At 40.1% G+C, this 21348-nt stretch overlaps 1 protein-coding gene and 1 long non-coding RNA gene across 6 annotated transcripts in view; one reads left to right on the top strand and one right to left on the bottom strand.

The window, feature by feature from the left end:
- LOC140718813 (uncharacterized) overlaps positions 1-1758 on the bottom strand; it is an 11704-nt gene extending 9946 nt beyond the window's left edge. For 2 of the 4 annotated variants that reach the window (XR_012096796.1, XR_012096797.1), the window contains exon 1: positions 1067-1758. This is a non-coding gene — a long non-coding RNA (uncharacterized lncRNA). Of the gene's footprint in view, positions 1-953 lie in introns of all 4 variants that reach the window. The other 2 variants (XR_012096799.1, XR_012096798.1) reach the window with 2 other exon arrangements.
- Positions 1758-21348, top strand: stard5 (StAR related lipid transfer domain containing 5). Of its 2 annotated transcripts, XM_073032996.1 has the most exons (7): positions 1758-2155; positions 9454-9503; positions 11265-11397; positions 15979-16096; positions 16493-16586; positions 19506-19552; positions 20857-21348. In XM_073032996.1, the coding sequence occupies exons 1-7, from the start codon at positions 2066-2068 to the stop codon at positions 20868-20870; spliced, it is 546 nt and encodes a 181-aa protein (XP_072889097.1). In that variant the 5' UTR covers positions 1758-2065; the 3' UTR covers positions 20871-21348. The 2 variants fall into 2 exon arrangements, with proteins under 2 accessions (XP_072889097.1, XP_072889096.1); XM_073032995.1 differs by having other exon boundaries at positions 19506-21348.

Below are 21348 nucleotides of genomic sequence, written 5' to 3'. Positions count from 1 at the left end.
CCCTTCATCACAACTGGAAAGGAAGGGGGAAGAAGCCAAAATGAGAAGGTGGGGGAAGTGCAAGAGGACAAGCTAGAATATGATAGGTGAAGCCACACAGCTGTTTAAAGGGACCTTGTATTCGAATCAGTTGAAAGTTAGTATGTAGGTAACTGGGAACAGAAATGATACGTTGGCCTTTATTAAAAAGGATTTTGAGCACTTTGCTCTTATTTTGCTATAATTATATAGTGCCTTGGTCAGTTCACATCAGAGGGATTGTGAATAGGTCTGGTCTGCTTTCTTCTTAGGCAGTCTCTTCGGATTAGGATAACATGCTTCCATCTAAGTTGTGGGAGCTGTCACTTGGCTGATAAAACAATGTGGGAACCACACACTCTTCCACTGATGGGACAGGAGGTGTCTGACAGGGCAGCGGGTAGCCGCGTGCTCCTGACAGAAGTACCCAATACTATTCAGCATGCTGTTTCTTCACTTTCAGTTGTCTTGAGCTAGGGATTCCCAAGCATCACGAAGTGTTGGAGGGTATCAACTGGCTAAGAGGCATCAGTGGAGGAAAATGGACTGCCAACTTCAAGTCAAGACCCTTCAGCTGGACTGAAACATAGAGGGCAGCTAACAGTATATGGAGGTGAAGGGAGGGGTTGGACCAAAAGCTGGCAAGTGATTCCTGGATCCATTAGAGGAAGGGTGACAGGCAGATGGAAAAGGCGATTATACACTCCAGGCACTGACCAAATCTTGGATCCTTTCCTGTATTTCTCTGGCCAGATTTAATGAGGTTAAAGTCCTCTATTAGGTGCCCCCTTGGCCTGCACATTTTAGGAGGAAAGAGCCTTGGTCGTTTCAATCTTTTTTGACAGTTGTACCCTATCAACCCTGTAAGACCTTGAATGCTGCTAAATCCTTTTTTGTTTATGGAACAAAGGTGCAGTTTAAATACGTAATTATACCTGATTTGAGGACACTGTCATCCCGTAGGCGTAGAAACTTGACAGTCATTTGATACAAAGCAAGCTTCCACAAAACCAACAAAACCGCAAAAAGACAAGTTTTTAAACGTTACCTAAGTGAAAAGATATCATCATCACACAAGGAAAACATCAGTTCTTCTTTGTTGTGTTTTAAAAACAGACCGGGCACGGTCTTTGTCCACCCATTCTGAAGAACAGAATCCCTGGCTATGCAGCGTTCCCTCACTCTTGTACCGAGAACGTTAATTTAGATTATGCAGTTGTGCCTGCCTCCGTACCAGGAATTGAAACTGAAAACGCAATCATGACACAGGAGAGTGCACCAACAAACCAAAAATTGCAGACATTTCCCAGTCCGGTCGCCTTTTAGCCGCTGATAGGGGACGTACATGAATTAACTCTCAGAGAACTGGAAGTCTTCTTTAACTGTACGAAGCATTATTGATGGCGTTTTTTTTGCACAAAATGAATCAACGGCTCTAAGTAACCGCATCACCAAAAGAACATTATTTTCTATGTATCACACTAAAAAAATGACGATCAGGAGAGTGTTGACACTTTGCTGAGAGGCAGCTGACTGGCTGAGAATAAGTGGCACCATCGTTGCTGCCTCAGGGATTGAGCAACAAGGAAGCTTAGCTGGGCAGGAATTCCCTGACTGAGACAAAAAGCAGGAGAGGTATTCGCCCAACGGGTGGGAACGCCTCTGCATCGCTCACACCCTCATTGCGAACCCATGCCACTCGCTCTCGCACCTCATCGCCCGATCACCGGCCGCCTCGTCTCCCAACCCCGCAGGACGCTCTCCTGCGGTACCTGCCGGGAGTTGTAGTCCAGCGGCGTTGAGCTCTGGCTGCTAGCAGCGAGCGGGGAACTTCAACTCCCAGAGTGCAGCGCGGCGCCGGCCGGCACCGGCAGTGCGGGGATGGGAAAGCGCGGCAGACGCCTGTCACCGGGCGGAGAGGCTGTTGAGGGTGGTTTCTGCAGTCTGTGGGGCGAGTCTCGGCTCCGGGCCAGGTGAACCGGCTTAACCACTACCCCGCCCCCCGCCTCCTCTCAGAGTAAAGTCGCGGGCACGGCGTCGATGCGGTATGAATTACAGAACGGTGGCGGACTCGGTGGCCGAGAAGCTGCTGGGTTACAGCAGGGATGACAGCGGCTGGAGGGTTTGCAAGAGGACGGTGAGTCGTGCGGGGGGAACGGGGAAGGATGGAGGGAGGTTGGTCTGAGGGAGCGAGTGTGCAGCAGAGCCGGTACTTCTGCTGGGCTCAAACGTCGGAAACTGCTTGGTTTTGCGATTGTTGCTTTTCAAATAATGTTGTGAGTAGCTCCTGTGTTTTTGATTTTGTTTTGAAACCAGTTTGTAGTATTGAAAATCAAAATAGAAATTATTGAGTTTCTAACGTTTTGTTTAAATCAAAATGTGTTAACTGTCATTGTTTGAATGGATGCGTCCTTTTCAAGTGCAAGTACCGGTCACCTTGTTGAGAGAAAGGTCTTCCTTTTGACTAAGTGTTTCACTTAAACAACAATGGTTTTGACTGCATCTTTTGTGAAGTTGTATATGGTGAACCCTGCCTTGTTTATTCTAATAATTGGATGTTTTGGAGGAAAGAAAATAACCCAAAATAAGAAATAGATTGTGTCTGTATAATGTAATTTTAGTATCACATAGTTTTGCCTATTGTGAGTATCTCCCTCTTCCAGAGTTTCTTTTTCACTTTATCTCTCTCTGTCTAATCTTTGCCCTGACGTGATATGTCACTACTGCTACTTAGGCAGGCCCTCAGGATCTAGATTGACTATCCTTCACTCTGGTTTGGACTTTAGATATGCCTGTTGAGCGAATACGTTTCCCATACACGCCCCCAGAGATAGGGTAGAATGTGCTTGCCCACTATGCTGCTATGAGTAGCAGTGAAAGTTCCCTGTGAGGGGACATGAGGTTCTCATTGCCATCCGGAATGCTGCAGTCATGGGCTAGGGATTCCAACCATGAAAGTGTTACCTTTCCTCACAAAGAGTTTGAAAACAATTTCGAATTGTTTTCTCTATCCAGCTGATTATCTCTTGCCATGTCAGTTCTAAATATGGTGCCTATTTCAGTAATCTGGTGTTGGGAACCAACATCAATGCCAGCAGAATACAAGAGGAGATTCCGCTAGCTTACTTATGTGCCTCTGTGAGCTCTGATCTTATAATACTCTTACTTAGGCAGCTAAAGTTTGCTGGCACACTGAAGGTGAAGATTAATGTCTGCTTTCATTGAGAAATGTTTCCTGAAATATGGGAAGTAGTCAACAATTTCCACAGGTCATGCTGTGGACCTCTTTACACCTGATGATGCTACTGCACAATGTTTGTTGATTTGCAAATGTTCAACATAAAGTCTGTTCTCCTGTTTTCTTCAGAAGACAAGTTGTTGATGACTTGGGGCTTAGCCTCCAAATGAGCAAGTGTCATCAGCAAAGTGCAGCTCAGTGACTAAAGTTGGAAGGTGGGCCAGCTGTTGGAGAGAATCACCAAAGCTGAATATTCTTATCTGCCCTGTAAATTGCTCCACTCCATCAGTAACCCTGTTGGTGGTAAAGTGCAGGACTGTAGTGAACAATAGACAATAGGTGCAGAAGTAGACCATTCGGCCCTTTGAGCCTGCACCGCCATTTTGAGATCATGGCTGATCATCTACTATCAATACCCGGTTCCTGCCTTGTCCCCATATCCCTTGATTCCCCTATCCATAAGATACCTATCTAGCTCCTTCTTGAAAGCATCCAGAGAATTGGCCTCCACTACCTTCCGAGGCAGTGCATTCCAGACCCCCACAACTCTCTGGGAGAAGAAGTTTTTCCTTAACTCTGTCCTAAATGACCTACCCCTTATTCTCAAACCATGCCCTCTGGTACTGGACTCTCCCAGCATCTGGAACATATTTCCTGCCTCTATCTTGTCCAATCCCTTAATAATCTTATATGTTGCAATCAGATCCCCTCTCAACCTCCTTAATTCCAGCGTGTACAAGCCCAGTCTCTCTAACCTCTCTGCATAAGACAGTCCGAACATCCCAGGAATTAACCTCGTGAATCTACGCTGCACTTCCTCTATAGCCAGGATGTCCTTCCTTAACCCTGGAGACCAAAACTGTACACAATACTCCAGGTGTGGTCTCATTAGGGCCCTGTACAAATGCAAGAGGATTTCCTTGCTCTTGTACTCAATTCCCTTTGTAATAAAGGTCAACATTCCATTAGCCTTCTTCACTGCCTGCTGCACTTGCTCATTCACCTTCAGTGACTGATGAACAAGGACTCCTAGATCTCTTTGTATTTCTCCCTTAACTAACTCTACACCGTTCAGATAATAATCTGCCTTCCTGTTCTTACTCCCAAAGTGGATAACCTCACACTTATTCACATTAAACGTCATCTGCCAAGTATCTGCCCACTCACCCAGCCTATCCAAGTCACCCTGAATTCTCCTAACATCCTCATCACATGTCACACTGCCACCCAGCTTAGTATCATCAGCAAATTTGCTGATGTTATTCTCAATGCCTTCATCTAAATCGTTGACGTAAATCACAAACAGCTGTGGTCCCAATACCAAGCCCTGTGGCACCCCACTAGTCACCACCTGCCATTCCGAGAAACACCCATTCACCGCTACCCTTTGCTTTCTATCTGCCAACCAGTTTTCTATCCATGTCAATGTCTATCTCCCCCCCCCCCCACCCCATGCCATGAGCTTTGATTTTACCTACCAATCTCCTATGTGGGACCTTATCAAATGCCTTCTGAAAATCAAGGTACACTACATCCACTGGATCTCCCCCATCTAACTTCCTGGTTACATCCTCGAAAAACTCCAACAGATTAGTCAAGCATGATTTACCCTTGGTAAATCCATGCTGGCTCGGCCCAATCCTATCACTGCTATCTAGATATGCCACTATTTCATCTTTAATAATGGACTCTAGCATCTTCCCCACTACCGATGTCAGGCTGACAGGTCGATAGTTCTGTCAATTTGGAGAAGTACATTGGTGTGACACTTAGTTGACGTCGGTCTGCATTGAGATTGAGGGATCGACAGGATTCCTGTCATTCTAGTCGTTGTGTGATCCTTTTGGAGATACTAAGGAGCAGAATCATATTTTAAACTGCCACTGATTACAGTGTGCATGCTTGAATTTTCATGTGAAATCTGTAATGTTTTTTTCTGTGGAAAATGACTGAATAAAAAGTAAGAAATGATTAAAAGATTTTCTTCATGTATTAAGTTTATATTCAACAATCCATGTTTCTGTTAGCTGTTCAAAGTACCACAAAACCAATATCAATTGTGTCAGGTCCATGTGACTCTTCAAATATAGGATGAGCTTTTTTTACACCCAGCCTCTTGAGCAATTCGTCAATTGAATAATTCTGACATCTGTAACTATTACTTTCTCTGCAACAAGGTGGCAGAGTTATCACAGAAATAGTCATTAACGACTATGATCTAATTGCTGTTACAGAAATGAGGCTGCAAAGTATCCAAAGCTGGGAACTACGTGTTCCAGGATAGTCAGCTTTCAGGAAGGACAAGCAAACAGGGGAAGGGATAATATTCATCGTTAGAAATCATCTTGCTTAAGTAGATAAATTGGATTATTATTGTCATTTGCACTGAGGTGCAATGGGGGGAACTGTTTTGCAAGCCAGCCATACAGATCATTCATCTCATCAGTCCAACGAGGTAGTACAAAGTAAAAGCAATAACAGAATGCAGAGTAATATGTTAAATTTACAGAAAAAACACAGTGCAGGCAGACGATAAGGTACGTACCATGACGACTTAGAATTAGAATTGATTGGTGTGGGACTAAGTACTAGTCTGATGAATAAGGGGATTTGATATCTATGTGCAATACAGTAATTATGGGGGACTTTGATCTATATATCTGCTGTATTTGATTTATTATGGAGTGGACTTTGTAGTTCACGTGTATAATCTGTTTCTGGTCACCTTTTTTTTTGTTGCTGTTTTGGCTGATTTTGATCAGAGTGGCCTGCAAATAATGAACACTGAGCTGAACTGAATATGGATTCTTTTGATTTTGTGTTTTACATTCAGTGTTTTTCACTTTTTTTTGATGCAGTTTGCACCATTTTCTTCATGATGGGAGGGAGTTGATGTCTTTCTTTGTACTGGTCCCATGGTTTTCTTTGTTTCATGTCTGTCTGTGGGGAATAGGAAACTCGGGGTTGAATACTGCATGCATACTTTGGTAATATCTCTACTTTGAATTAGCACTGATTTGCCCAATATTCCACTGACACAGAACAAGTGAAACCTCCCGGTGGCCACCCATTTTAATTCCACTTCCCATTCTGATATGCCCATCCATGGCCTCCTCCACTGTTGGGGTAAGGCCACACTTAGGTTGAAGGAACAAAACCTTGTACTCCGTTTGGGTAGCCTCCAACCTGATGGCATGAACATCGATTTCTCAAACTTCCAAGAATGCCTCCACCCCCTCCCCTTTCACCCTTTCCCATCCCCTTGTCCCTCTCTCATTTTATCTTCTTGCCTGTCCATCGCCCTCTAGTGCTCCCCACTTTCTTCTTTCTTCCATGGCCTTCTGTCTCTTTCACCAATCAACTTCCTAGCTCTTTGCTTCATCCCTGCCCCTCCAAGCTCCACCTACTGCCTGGTGTTTCTCTCCCACCCACCACCCCCATCTTTTGAGATTTTTTTTCTCCAGTCCTGCTGAAGGGTTTTGGCCCAAAAACACCAACTGTCCATAGATGCTGCCTGGTCTGCTGAGTTTCTCCAACACTTTGTGTGTGTTGTCCAATATAGAGGTTGAATATCCAAACTGTATACAAGATAGATTTCTAGATCAGTATGTTGAAGAACCAACAATGGAACAAGTTAGACTGTAGAAAAAGGAGGGATTAATTTGTAATGGTGACAGAATTTTACATTGCTTGAAAGTGATCCACTTTGAGTTTTCAATTTAATTTGGGTAAAATGTGAAGGGTAGGTTAGCTACAGCACAATTGGAAACCATATTGAAATGTAAGACATTCAGCATTTACATTTCAACATGAAATAATACATAGCTTACAAAAATAGATGGTATTTAAGGTACAAGAGAGAATGTGGCCCATTCATGGATTAGGGGAAGATTTTTATAATATTATCTGAATTCAGCAGGGGTTGACTAAAACATTGATAAATGGAAAGAAGAAAATGAGAACAAATCAGACAAACGTAAAGACTGTAGGTGCTTCCACCTACAAGTAAAATGGAAAATACTAGTGAAGGCTAATGTGGGTCCCTTACAGAAGATGGCTGAATTTACAATAGGAGGGTTGGAGGAAATTGCAGAGAAATTTATATTTCAAAAAGTAAATACATCAGTATTGGAGAACCAAGAGTTCAAGTGCAAATGATGAGGTAAAACAAATTCACTCTCTAATGAACCTGAAAATGCTAGGACCTGTTGACATGTTTTGGTTCAGTTAGCTATAGCAACAGTGGAAGTTCTGGTTATGATCTTCCAAAATTGTCTCCACATGGAAAATAATCAGAGGGATGCAAATTTGACCCCATTATCTCTGAAAATGAGAGAAAACAGAATGACCAGACTGTTAGCTGTTACCAATAGTTGTAAAAAGTTGAGGAGAGTCAGCAAGGGTTTACAAATGGGATAACATATTTTACTAATCTGGAGTTTTTTTTTGTGGCTGTATCTGGTAGTGTGGATGAAGGGAAGTCAGTGGATGTGATACATTTGGATTTTCACAAGACTTTTGTTAAGGTCCCATCAATGAAAAAGGTTAGAACGTGTGAAGTCTGGGTTTGCGTTCATGTGGATTGGGAGTTAGTTGTCAGAAAGAGAACAATGATTAGGAATGAATGGATCAGGCCAGCTTGAAGTGCCTAGGAATTGGTGCTTGGGCTCCAGTCATTCACTTTGTATCAGTGATTTGACTGAAGGAAGGTTAACTGAGAATGTGAAACTAAATGTAAATTGGAGTAATGATGATGCAAAAAAGTGAGTTTTTCTTTTTAAATAGTAGAAGATGGAGAAATGTTGATGTCCAAAGGGACATTTGGCTCAATCATTGAAATCAAGCATAGAACAGTTTGAAAAGAAAATGGCACATTGGACTTTATTGTAAGAGGATTTGAATATGAGAGTCGATGTCTACTTTGTGAGATTATTCTTGGAGTACTGATTGCCTTATCCAAAGGAGGGTGTACTTACAATCAAGGTAGTGCAAAAAAGATTGACCAGAATGGTTACTAGGATACCATGGTTACTAGGATCTGTCAGGTGAGGAAAAATTTAGTAGGCCAGGTTGGGCCCCTGTTGTTCAGAGTTTAAAACAATGAGAAATGATGACTAGATTGAAGCGTATTTTGTCAAGTACTCGGTGTTTTTTTTTACATACTAGGAGTCTGGACCTTGAGGTCAGTTTCCAAATAAATGAATGAACTAATTTGGATGGAACTAAGAAGAAAATCTTTTCACCTGGAGATTTCTTCCCTGGATGTCTCTGGCTGATAGATTCATGGGTATTAGGGATTAGTGGAAAAAATAGGGAAAGTAATGATCTTGTTGAATTGTAGAACAGATCAGAAGGACTGAGTGGTCCATTCCTGTTTCTTATGTTCTTCGTTGTTTAGTTTATTGTTATAACTTGTGTTCTTTCTAGGTGTGCTGAACCTTTATCTATTAACTACTGAATCCTAAAATATATCAATCTACCAGTGTAGCCCAAAAACTCGTTCAGAAAGCTATATTAGTTACATGTCCTAATTCAATTTGCTACAACATTTAACAAACAAAATTTGGCACAAGGCTGAGGCTTTCGGGAGAGATCTTGGTCAGAGGTATAAGGGCCTCCTGAAACATGAATGAGGGTTGTGCATACCTTTTATTTGTTGCTTTAGGTATATTTGGGCCTCCTTTGGGATAAAAAGAAATTCCTTTGCTATTACTTAAATTTTAAATCAGAGTAACAAAACTAGTTGGCTTAAAGATTCAAACAGTCAGTTTGCTGCTTTGAACTTTTTTTGAGCAGAACAAAAGAGAAACAAGAAATAGGAAGTTAGAAGTTAAATGATTGGTTTTTAATTTGGACTTCTCTAGTCAAAATTTAGCTACTCTTTAGAAAATGGGTGTAGAATTTATCCATGTCTATTTCTAGCACCTGTTGTCACATCAAATCAACGACTGCTGCTGTCCTGAGCCTACAGCAACTTTAAAATTCTTTCCAAAAGCAAATGAGGGAGTACTAATGTGACGGCAGATTTTGTGTTAATGGGATAAATCACTTCCATTATTTAGCCTAGTTATTTTGAACCTAAAATAACATTTTATTTCTTCTCCTTGCCATGATTTAAAAAGAATGCATATGTTTACTTGTGTTTTGATATTTTCTGTACAAAATACAATTTTTTGAAATCTGTTTCTCTTTGGTAGAATGATGTTTGTGTATCCTGGAGGCCATCATCAGAATACTCTGGAAACTTGTGAGTATGGAGATATGTATACTTAAAGAAATTGTCCTCTGAGAGTAGTTCTGCTTAAATGAATTGTGCCTTGTCATCCTACAATGTCAGCTGACATACTTGCAGATCATATGTGAATGTTAAGCATAGAATTAATTAGTGCAGCGTAATTCTTTCTGCATTCAGAAGTTAGAAGGGTATTAGATATGTACAGAAGCTCCTATTGTGCTAAGTTTACCAAGGTCACAGGATATTGGATTTCGAGAGGCTTTGACTCTTGGTCAGAATCTTGACATGGGATATTTAAATGTGGAATTGATGGGTGGAAAAAGCTGATATCTGCAATGGGAACTGAACTTCAGGGTTGTCATTTTAAAACAAAACCCACATAGTTCACTAATGTCCTTCAGAAGAGGAGACATGGCATCCTGGACAGATCTAGATTATTTGAACGAAACCCACTTAGGTGAGTTCCCAATGATGGGTATCTGCCCAAAATGTTGACTGTTTATTCCTGTCCTTAGGTGCTACCTGATCTCCTGAGTTCCTCCAGCATTTCGTGTGTGTTGCTCCACCAATGTATTTGATTCCATAATTATCTCCAGACGTAGGCTAGAGAGTTAATCTGGGGTGGATACTGCCAGCTTTGCCAGTACTGTCTATATCCCATGAATTTATTCTTTAAAAAGCCACAAAGCAGCATTTCACATAGGGGAAAGGACTGAGTCAGCTCAATCACAGTTTTCTAGAAAGCAAATTGTTAAGGGAAATGGAGTTGAGGCTCAGAAGGAGAGGAACTTGTCCTGTCTACATGATCTATTGAGTTGATCAGGAAGCATGTTCTGAGTTTTCAACAGTACTTTACAGAACTCTACATATCACACCTGTCCCTTGGTATTTTCTCAACCTGTAGCCTATGTCTGAAGACTAGTATCCTAGTATGTATTTTTTCAATATATTTGGCTAGTTCCTACATGTGTGATTTTGAAATATTTATCTAATCACTCGGTTAAATTTGGAGTTTGCTGTTTGCAAATATTTGAATTGAGTAAGATTAATGTTCTGGCTGTACCAATGTCCGGAGCCTGAAAAGAAACCTGCTGGGAGGGAGATTGCCAATTAAATGTTAGTTTACATGATACTTGCCATAGAAAAAGAAACTTCAGGGAGATGTCATTTTGAAACAAGGCTTTAAGACAAAGAAGAGTTAGTGAAAAAATTGCTGGACACAAAAGGTGGTTTTTAAGGAGGGTACTATAAGAACATGGAGTAATAGAAGCAAGCTTAGGCCATTCAGCCCTTTATGCCTTGTGTACTATTGAATAAATCATACCTGTTCTTCTCATTCTTGTCCTTGATGGCTGAACCACTTGATGAGCCACTCAAGACAGATGTAACAAGTTTGTACCTTTCACTGACATTAATTGGATGGAGAGACTGAGGACATTAGATGAGTGTTTTAAACTGGGTATGTTGGGTGCCCTGGAGAAACTGTTGTCTCCATACTCACTGCTGTGTAAAGCAGCATGCAGTTACAACCCATTATTATTTTCATATTTGACCATCATAAATCCTAGAACTAAAAATATGTGGTAGCACAGGTCAGGCAGAGTAGAACTCCGGATCAGAAATAGACCGTACTCTTAACTGCAAAAATCATCTTTATTTTCGGCACTAAAACATTTCATCAATTTGAAATTCTCCTAATTTTCATTGTTCTTAAAAATAGCCAACAGTTATTATAATTACCTTTTCCCTTTGTTGTTGTGGTCTTTGACTCAGGTACAAAGGTGAAGGGACAATTAAAGCTGCACCACGTGAAGTTTGGGAATGTCTGAAACCAGTGCCTGATGGACTAAGGGTGAATTGGGACAAAAATGTGAAAGTGTTTGAGCTGATTGAGACTATTGATGATGTAAGTTTATTGGCCATAATTGATTTAGCTTGCAAGAAGAATTTGTGGTTTAGTCACTCTAGGTAGTTGTTTGGCAATAATTGCTCGCTTAAATGGTATTGAGTATGCCTACAAGAAAATCAATCTCATGGTGACATATGATAAATTTACTTTGAAACCCATGCCATGTTGTACATTATATAAGTTAATGACAGCCATGTGTCTAGGTATACTACATCTGAAATTTGAAGTCTGTGTTATCTCTAGATGGTGCCACCCTCTCACTGAACAAATTTCGGAGAGAGATACAGCACAGAAATAGATCCTTCGGCCCACCAAGTCTGTGCCAACTATCAATCCCAGCCATTTTAACTAATCCCACATTGAGCTCTTTATTTTTTATTTTCCTCCCTGTATTTTCATCAACTTCGTCTAGATTCAACCACTCACACACTGCAGCAGGGGTTTCCAACCTGGGGTCCATGGACCCCTTGCTTAATGGTATTGGTCCATCACATAAAAAGGTGGGAACCCTTGCACTAGATACAAATTACAGTACCATCTCTGGGATGTGAAAGGAAACGTTTTCGGTTTTGATAACTGAAAATGCTAGAGTCGGTTATCAAAGATGTGATAACAGCAATTTGGAAAGGTGAAATCATCGGACAAAGTCAGCATGGATTTGTGAAAGGAAAATCATGTCTGATGAATCTTATAGAATTTTTTGAAGATGTAACTAGTAGAGTGGATAGGGGAGAGCCAGTGGATGTGGTATATTTAGATTTTCAAAAGGCTTTTGACAACATCCCACACAGGAGATTAGTGTGCAAACTTAAAGCACACGGTATTGGGGGTATGGTATTGATGTGGATAGAGAATTGGTTGGCAGACAGGAAGCAAAGAGTGGGAGTAAACGGGACCTTTTCAGAATGACAGGCAGTGACTAGTGGGGTACCGCAAGGCTCAGTGCTGGGACCCCAGTTGTTTACAATATGTATTAATGATTTAGACGAAGGAATTAAATGCAGCATCTCCAAGTTTGCGGATGACACGAAGCTGGGCAGCGGTGTTAGCTGTGAGGAGGATGCTAAGAGAATGCAGGGTGACTTGGATAGGTTAGGTGAGTGGGCAAATTCATGGCAAATGCAATTTAATGTGGATAAATGTGAGGTTATCCACTTTGGTTGCAAGAACAGGAAAACAGATTAGTATCTGAACGGTGGCCGATTAGGAAAAGAGGAGATGCAACGAGACCTGGGTGTCATTGTACACCAGTCATTGAAGGTGGGCATGCAGGTACAGCAAGCGGTGAAAAAGGCAAATGGTATGTTGGCATTCATAGCAAAAGGATTTGAGTACAGGAGCAGGAAGGTTCTAATGCAGTTGTACAAGGCCTTCGTGAGACCGCACCTAGAATATTGTGTGCAGTTCTGGTCCCTGAATCTGAGGAAAGACATTCTTGCCATAGAGGGAGTACAGAGAAGGTTCACTAGATTGATTCCTGGGATGGCAGGACTTTCATATGAAGAAAGACTGGATCGACTAGGCTTATACTCACTGGAAATTAGAAGATTGAGGGGGGATCTTATTGAAACGTATAAAATTCTAAAGGGATTGGACAGGCTAGATGCAGGAAGATTGTTTCCGATGTTGGGGAAGTCCAGAACGAGGGGTCACAGTTTAAGGATAAAGGGGAAGCCTTTTAGGACCGAGATGAGGAAAAACTTCTTCACACAGAGAGTGGTGAATCTGTGGAATTCTCTGCCACAGGAAACAGTTGAGGCCGGTTCATTGGCTATATTTAAGAGGAAGTTAGATATGGCCCTTGTGGCTAAAGGGATCAGGGGGTATGGAGAGAAAGCAGGTACAGGGTTCTGAGGTGGATGATCAGCCATGATCATACTGAATGGTGGTGCAGGCTTGAAGGGCCGAATGGCCTACTCCTGCACCTATTTTCTATGTTTCTATGCAAGAGCACCCGGAGGAAGCCAGTACAGCCCCAGGGACAACATGCAAATTCCACACAAACAGGGCTTTCCTGTTACCTTGCACATGCTCAGTCTTGTCATGGTGTAAGAATTGAAGGTTAAGCTGTCACATCTGCCACACCCCACCTTCTAGTTTGGTTGTCCTTTGCCCAGTTTGATTCCTTCTACACACATTTCAGTTTCAGTTTAGTTCATTCAACTCATTATGTCATTGATCATTAGTACCTACTTGATATCTTTTTTTACTCATGCACTGGGCTTAGATACCTTCAAATAATCAAGTTTTTATTTGAAAAGTGTTCTATTAATATGTTACTTTCTTTAATGAGATACAAACAATTCTCTGTAACATTAAATTTTTTGGAAAATGAACATTAGGAAATCTAAAATTTGCTCTTTTCCACTGATGCTCTAATGCAGAAGACAAAAAATAAACTTCTAAAACCAAACTTATAGTAACAAAAATCTAGCATGCCTAGGCCTTTTGCACGGTACTGTAAATGAACAGGACAAAAAAGTGGATGGGTGGATTAGCAAGCTTGCAGGTGATACAAAGATTGGTGGTGTTATGGATAGTGTAGAGGACTGGCAAAGAATACAATGGGATATAGATATGGCAGAGAAATGGCAGATGGAAATTAACCTGGGCAATTGTGAAGTGTTGCAGCTTGGTAGGTCAAATGCAAAGAGACAGTTCACAGTTAAGGTCAAGACCCTTAATCGTGTTGATGAATAGAGGGATCTGGGGTCCAAGTTCGTAGCTCCCTGAAAGTGGCTACACAAGTTGATAGGGTGGTTAATAAGGCAAATGGCATGCTTGCCTTTTTAGTCGAGAATTAGTTCAGTAGTCAAGAAGTTATGTTGCAGCTTTATAAAACTAGTTAGGCTGCATACAACTCTGGTCATCCCACTATAGGAAGGATGTTGAGGCTTTGGAGAGGGTGCAGAAGAGGTTCACCAGGATGCTGCCTGGTTTAGAGGACATGTGCTATCATGAGAGGCTGGACAAAATTGGATTGTTTTCTCTGCAGTGGCAGAGCCCAAGGAAAGATCTGATAGAGATAAGATTATGGAGGTCATGGATAGAGTGGACAGACAAATTCATTTTCCCGGGGTTGAAATGTTTAATGCAGAGGGCATGCATTTAAGGTGAAAGGGGTAATTTCAAAGAAAATGCGAGGGATGAGGTTTTTTTTACGTAGAGAGTGCGTGCCTGGAATGTGCCGCCTGAGGGGTTGGTAGTAGCAAAAACATTAGGTACTTTTAAGGGATATTTAGATAGGCACATGAATGTGAGGAAAATGGAAGGATATTGGTCATTGTGTAGGCAGAAGAGATTAGTTTAGTTAGCCATTTGATTTCTAATTAAATTGGTTCGGCATAACATTGTGGACCAAAGGGCTTGTTCCTGTGCTGTTCTATGTTCTATAGTTTCGAGGTGATTGAAGGAAAGTATGGTGGGGGGTGGGGGGTGGTAAGTTCTTTATATAAGGAGAGCAGTGGCTGTGTGGAATCCCCTGCCAGGGGTGATGGTCGAGGCAGATACATAAGGAGCACTTAAACTCTTCAATGTATCAAAATGGATGATACAATAATGGAAGATTATGTAGAAGGGAATGGTTAGATTAACTTTAGAGCAGGTTAAAAGGTCAACATAACATTGTGGGCTGAAGGGCCTGAACTATGGTAATGTTCTATTCCCTGATCATGGTTTTCCCATCCATTTAGTTTTAAAAGCCTTTTTTTTTTGTTTATCCCTTCCTGGGACATTGGAAGACACAGCTAAAACCTACTGTGAGCTCTTAATTACTGTAAAGGCCTTCCCATTTTAATGTACCTAAATTAGGTATCAGACTGCTTAATAGCCAGTGTTTTGCACTCCTGTTTATTAGTATTTTGCAATGTATGCCCTTAATCCAAAGAATACTGTTTGTGGGTTTTCTTTTAAGAATTGTTCAATTCAATTGATAACTACCTTCATATTCTGAACCGCCTTCACTATCTTCAGCGCCCTTCCAGACCATATGTCTGTAGTTTATCTGTCCTCCTTGTCTGCTGCCCTTTTTGCTTACTGCATTGCTAGCTACAAGCTTTGCATGTCCACTTTTAGTAGCGTCTTCATGTTCCTTTCTCTGATTCTGCTTTCTTACTGTAGTCTGACATGCATCATCACTCAAAGGATTCTTACTCTGTCTCTGATGCAGATCACTATTTTTAAATTTGAATTGTGCTGCAGCCTATAATTGACAAACAATTCTGATTAATTTTGGTTGTTTTTAAATACTGGTAATGATCTAAAAGTGCCCAATAACTGCCATGTTAGCAACTGAACTTAATGACCAAATCCACATAGTACAAATAAGTAATATTATGTGATGTCTGCTTATAACTATCAAGCATTTTTATTCAAGAGGAAATGTTTTGAAAGTGGCAGTATTTTGAAAAAAAATGTGCTATTTTTTTTTTAAAAACTGCAAATAAAGCCAAATATTTAAGAAAAATGGTCTATTTGAGAATTTGGCTGAATATATGTGGAAAAAAATGTCATATTGTAACTACTCAACAGACGTGCACGGTGAATGAATTCCTGACTGTTTGCCCTGTATCCCTCTAGACCATGTCTGTGTGCAGGACTGTTACACCATCAGCAGCTTTGGGCATTATCTCCCCAAGAGACTTTGTGGATGTCATTTTAATCAAACAATATGAAGACGGAACGATATCCTCAAATGGTAACTAACACACGGCCTGTTTAACTGAAATGTAGAAATGGGGTCAAGACAAATGTTCCAGTGTGGAGGTTTCAGAAAAAAAATTTCTTCAATTCCTGTTACTCAAGCGTTATGAATATTTAATGAGATTCAAGGAAGTGCCCACAAATTCATGGTAGTGTGTTCACACTTAAAATGACTCAGACGCTCACTGTAATAACAATTACAAACGGGTAATGGATCTGGCTAATAACTATCATCTGTGAATGAATACATGTTACAAATTCAAATATAATTTGGTTCATACAGTACCGAACCACAGTGCAGGGCCCTAGGATCTAACAAAGTAAGCCTGTGTGGTTTCAGTGTTTTGTACCACTACTGTTTGAAGTGACAAGCATCCTTTTTTCTTCACAGCTACTAATGTGGAGCACCCTGGCTGTCCTCCTAAACCTCATTATGTTAGGGGATTTAATCATCCCTGTGGCTGTTTCTGTGCTCCCATTCCTGGGTAAGATACCTTTTTTTAATTTTTCTAGATTTTTTTCATTGAAAATTGTTCCTTTCTTCCCTCATAAGTTTTTCAGTCAAAAATATTGTATATTTTTCATTTTATTGAGGATAGATTAACCCAGTTTCTGTTATGGGTGACCTTAAACTTTAGGATTATAAATCCAGCATTATTCTGGTACAATTATAAATTTGGACCAACTGGTTTAATGATGAATGAGATTTGCATTATCCAAGAGCAAGAGTCCAAAACTCCTACAAAAGGTAATGGGATTTGGCCCAGTGCAACATCCTCACTACCCATACCATGCTCTTTTCTTGATGGCAGCAGTGAGAAGATATAAGAGCCTTAGGATTTCCACCACCAGCTTGAAGAACAGTTACTACCCCTCAGTCATCAGGTTCTTAAACAAAAGGGGATAACTACATTCATTCTATTTCCTACAAACGAAGTTCTCAGTTTAAGGACTCTTTAACTTTCTAACACACTTGTTATTTATTGCTATTTATTTATATTTGCATTTGCACAGTTTGTTGTTCATTAATCTTGTTTACAAATGCTGTTCTTTAGATTTGCTAAGTTCGCCTATAGGAAAAAGAATCTCAGGGCTGTATGTGGTGACATGTATGTACTCTGATAATAAATTTCACTTTGGAAACAAGATTTTTGTCACAAGCTAACACAGATGTTTTAAGCTAAACAAGTAGGGCATGTCAATCAAGAGAAATGTCTATAATAAGAAACAAGGGAGCTGTGTAGGGAAAGTGAATGGGATAAAGGTAACTAAATTGATTCAAGAAACATAGAAAGAGAAGTGCATATACACAAATAGTATCCAGATGAGAAAAGTTGTAATAAGACGAATAGGGTCAGAGGGAAAAAAATGCTGACTAAAAGTGTTAAAAAGACAAATATAAAGGTGCTGTACCTTAAAGCATGAAGCAATCATAAGAAAGCAGATAAGTTAATAGTACAATGGAAATACAAGAGACTGTCAATGCTGGAATTTGGAGTAACAAACAAACTGCAAGAGCAACTCAAGTGGGCCAGGCAGCATTTGTGGAGAGAAATCAGCAGTTAACATTTTGAGTCCAGACCCTTCATCTGGACTACAAGGTTGAGAGGGGGCAGCCAGTATAAAGAGGTGAGGAGAATGGGTGGAAAAAGTTCTGAAAGAGATCAGTGAATCCAGGTGAGGAGGGTTGATAGGCAGATGGAGGAGGGAGGAGTGGGAAAAGCATCGGAGGTGATGGGTGGAGGCAACAAAGGGCTACAGATAATTAAATCCAAAAGGAAGAGAAGGTGGAGCATGAAATCAAGTAAAGGAGGTGATGTGGACAGTAGGGCGATGGAGTCCAGTGGGAGGAGTGTGCAGGTGATGGACAGATAGTGGAGAAAGAAACAGGACAATAGGGTCAGGGTCAGTGTTCCCTCTAAGGTGTGTGTGCACACACATCTTTTGCTACTAGAGCACAAAGGAATTTCAACTGCACAAAAAGTTTTCACTTTTATCTTGTTGGCATGTTAAATATATTTCATAATCACATTTCCCTTTCTGAATTCTGCTGCGGACAATGTTGACAGTGTGGAGTTTGCAATGATTTGTCTGCAGATTTTAGAACTGGCTTATTTGTACTGTTTTTATTGAAGAAATTATTCAGTGTGCACATGTTGTCACTGGAAAAAGAAAATTGCACAGCATACTGGTCATTACAAGTTAGTGGGGACATTGATTGGGGTGGATGTAGGAAAAACTGAATAGATCAGGAGGAGAGAGAAAATAGATAACTTAAATAGTGATTACAGAGATATAGCTGCAAGGTGGCCAGGCCTGAGAGCTGTACAGCCGTGGATATTCAATATTCAGGAAGGACAGGTAATCTGGGAAACAAGGTGCAGTGTGTTGAAATTGGAATAATGTTAGAAAGGATGTTGTTGAGAAAACTGAGATATAGAATCCACTTGGGTGGAACTTGGAATCACTAGGGGCAGAAAACATTACTGTGAATTATGTATCGGTGTCCAGACTATGGTAATGAAGAGGGTGGTACCAAACGGGACATGGAGACGTGTGCATTAATCTCCAGTACTGTACTTAATTCCCACATAGACTGATCAATAATTACTTTTAAATCTTTCTATATTTCAAAAAGCGCAAGTCATTATTAGCATTCAGGAATGTGGACAATGTGCCTGAATGCTTCTTAGGCCGCGCCTAAGATGACTTGCTTACATTTCCAGTTCAGAGAAGTGGATGATGCCTAAAGTCCTGAGATGTGCATCAATTGCTCACGATTTAGACAGGGCAAAGCTTTGGTCCAATGACTAGAGGATCTGAGTACAAGACATTTTACTGTAATTAATATAGGGCCTTTGACGTGACTGTGCCTGAAATAATGTGTACTGTTCTGGTTTCCCTACCCAAGATGGCAGGATGTACATCCCATAAAATTAGTGCAATAAAACTTCACCAGATTAATTCCTAGCTTGGAGGGAATTGCCACATGAGAAGCAATTAAACAAAATCGAGCCCGTACCTATGAGCATCAGAAGAAAGGGTAGATCTTTTTGAAATATACCAATATTTTTGCATACTGTCAAGGCAGATGGCAGGGTTTTGTTTTCCTTGGCTGGAGTGGCTAGAAACAAGAGTCTCCGTCTCAAAGTAAGGGATCCGTTTAAGGGATTTGAGAAGAAATATCTTCACTTAGAAGTAGAGTGACTCTTGAATTTTGTATCAGAGTGCTGTAGAGCCTTATTTGCTGAATGTATAGATTTCTGGATAATTAAGGGATATGGGATTAATACAGCAAAGTGGAGCTGAGGTAAGAGATCAACTGTGATATTGAATGTCAGAGCAAGCATAGGGAACTAATTTGCCTTCTCCTATTTCTTATTGTGTATTTGTCTCAATTTTAGGGAGCCACGAAAGACCCATTTGACTACATTCTTTCAGACTGACCTAGGTGGGTATCTCCCACAGTCGGTAGTGGACTCTTTCTTTCCATCTAATATGGCTGAGTTTTACAGCAATCTGTCAAAAGCTGTGAAGACTTTTAAAGCCTGATGAATCTCAGTTTTCTGCACGTCTCCTCAACAAACCTTCTGATTTATTTTTGCTGCATTGAAGATCAGTTTTTGATTTGAAGATGTGTTTGGATTGATTTTTCATCTTTTTGAAGAGAATAACAATTCCACCATTATTTTAGAACAATGAGTAGAATGGAGAATGAGTTTGAGTTAAACATGAGGACCAAAAATAATATGTTTATAGACATTATTAATAAATTAAAGCAGAGCTATTTAAATTTTCATTAATTGGGTATCCAATTGAGAATATCTTTATGTACTTAGAGATTTTTAGTACATTTTAATCTTGGACCAAAATTATTAACTTGCCCAGCAATGAATAATATACAATTTTATTTTTCTAATTGTGTAAAGCACAGTGGTTAGATCAGCAAATAGGCCCCTTTATTTAAATAAGTTGGATATCCTATTTGTCAAATGTAAAACGAAAAGGATTGATCACTGCAAAATGTGTTGTGACATGTTGTTCAGAACTTTGTCATTACAATAAAATAAGCACTAGTTTTATTTTGCTATTTTCAATGGCATTATGCCGGAGCAGAACTTGAATTACAGAGCAAGGAGTGTCACGGTGGCTGGATTGCATGATCGTAGGATATACTTGTGCCTGGAGCAGAAACAGCATGTACTGCCTCGATGGTCTGAGTTCTGATTCTTAAAGGCAATTCATGTGATGAATCTGTAATATAACTCTTCAAAACATTGAAATTATAGAGTGCATTGGGCAGCCATTTGGCTACAGTATCCATGCCAATAAAAGGTGCATTTACTTCTGGAAGGCTATGTAGTGAATTACTTATTTAAAAACTAAGCCACTTTCCAAACAGCATTTGGCATCCATGTTTGCCATGGAGTGATGAGGACGGCTCAGGTTTTTTAAAAAAAATCGAACTGTGGGGTTTAAGCTGAGAATGAAAAATAGTGGAGAAAATTATTATTTTCAACCCAGAGTATTAAAAGAAATAACTTTAGAAATTAATAGTTTAATCGCCGTCTTCCCAACTCTTAACTTGGGCATTGTGCATTGGAAAACTACCATTGTTATACCACTAATGTCTGCAGGATAACTACAGTTGAAAAATAGTGAATGGAATCTTAAGTTCAGGAAGCGTTTGCAGATACTACAACAGACCTCGAGTGCAAGAGTGCCACAAGTTTTAATAAGTATTTATTCTTCCAGATCCCCAGTGTTAGCATTCACCAGGAGGACTCCACAGAGTCAGTGTATTTATTCCTTCAAGCAACATGTTTCCTAGTAATGTGCTATCTTGCATGTAAATGGTATATTTAATATTGTTAAATTTGTCAAAGTGCTCCAAGCAGGAACATTTCCATTTGTATGAATGTTTTTAATTGCTGCATCACTACTAGCACCAACTCTTGGTGATGTGAAATATTCCACAGGTATGGAATTTCATTAAATCTGAATTTTACCTTATTAATGAAAGGTGGGTTAATTTGCACAGTTTTAATTCTGTAAACTTAGGCCAGTGATGTGACGCCTTTTTTCTCAAAAAATAACTTGCACTTTTTTAAGGTTTAGTTTTGGATTTAATTGTGACCAAATCACTTATTTATTTGGAAGTGTTGAATTTCATAACTTCATAAACTGAAGAAATTGTTGTCCCTACAATGTGTACTTGAAATTCATGCAATAAACATTCATAATTCA

Source organism: Hemitrygon akajei, chromosome 30 (genome assembly GCF_048418815.1).
Source record: "Hemitrygon akajei chromosome 30, sHemAka1.3, whole genome shotgun sequence".
In the NCBI taxonomy this organism is placed as follows: domain Eukaryota; kingdom Metazoa; phylum Chordata; class Chondrichthyes; order Myliobatiformes; family Dasyatidae; genus Hemitrygon; species Hemitrygon akajei.
The sequence above is the reverse complement of the archived record's forward strand: the minus strand, read 5'-3'. Positions and strand labels throughout refer to the sequence as shown.

Bases quoted from the DNA above. Each gene is read 5' to 3' on its own strand.
- stard5 (XM_073032995.1), top strand. From the start codon at position 2,066: ATGAATTACAGAACGGTGGCGGACTCGGTGGCCGAGAAGCTGCTGGGT. The intron at 9,504-11,264 runs GTGAGTATGGAG...TCTTTGACTCAG, and splicing joins TCAGAATACTCTGGAAACTT to GTACAAAGGTGAAGGGACAA. The intron at 11,398-15,978 runs GTAAGTTTATTG...GTATCCCTCTAG, and splicing joins TGATTGAGACTATTGATGAT to ACCATGTCTGTGTGCAGGAC.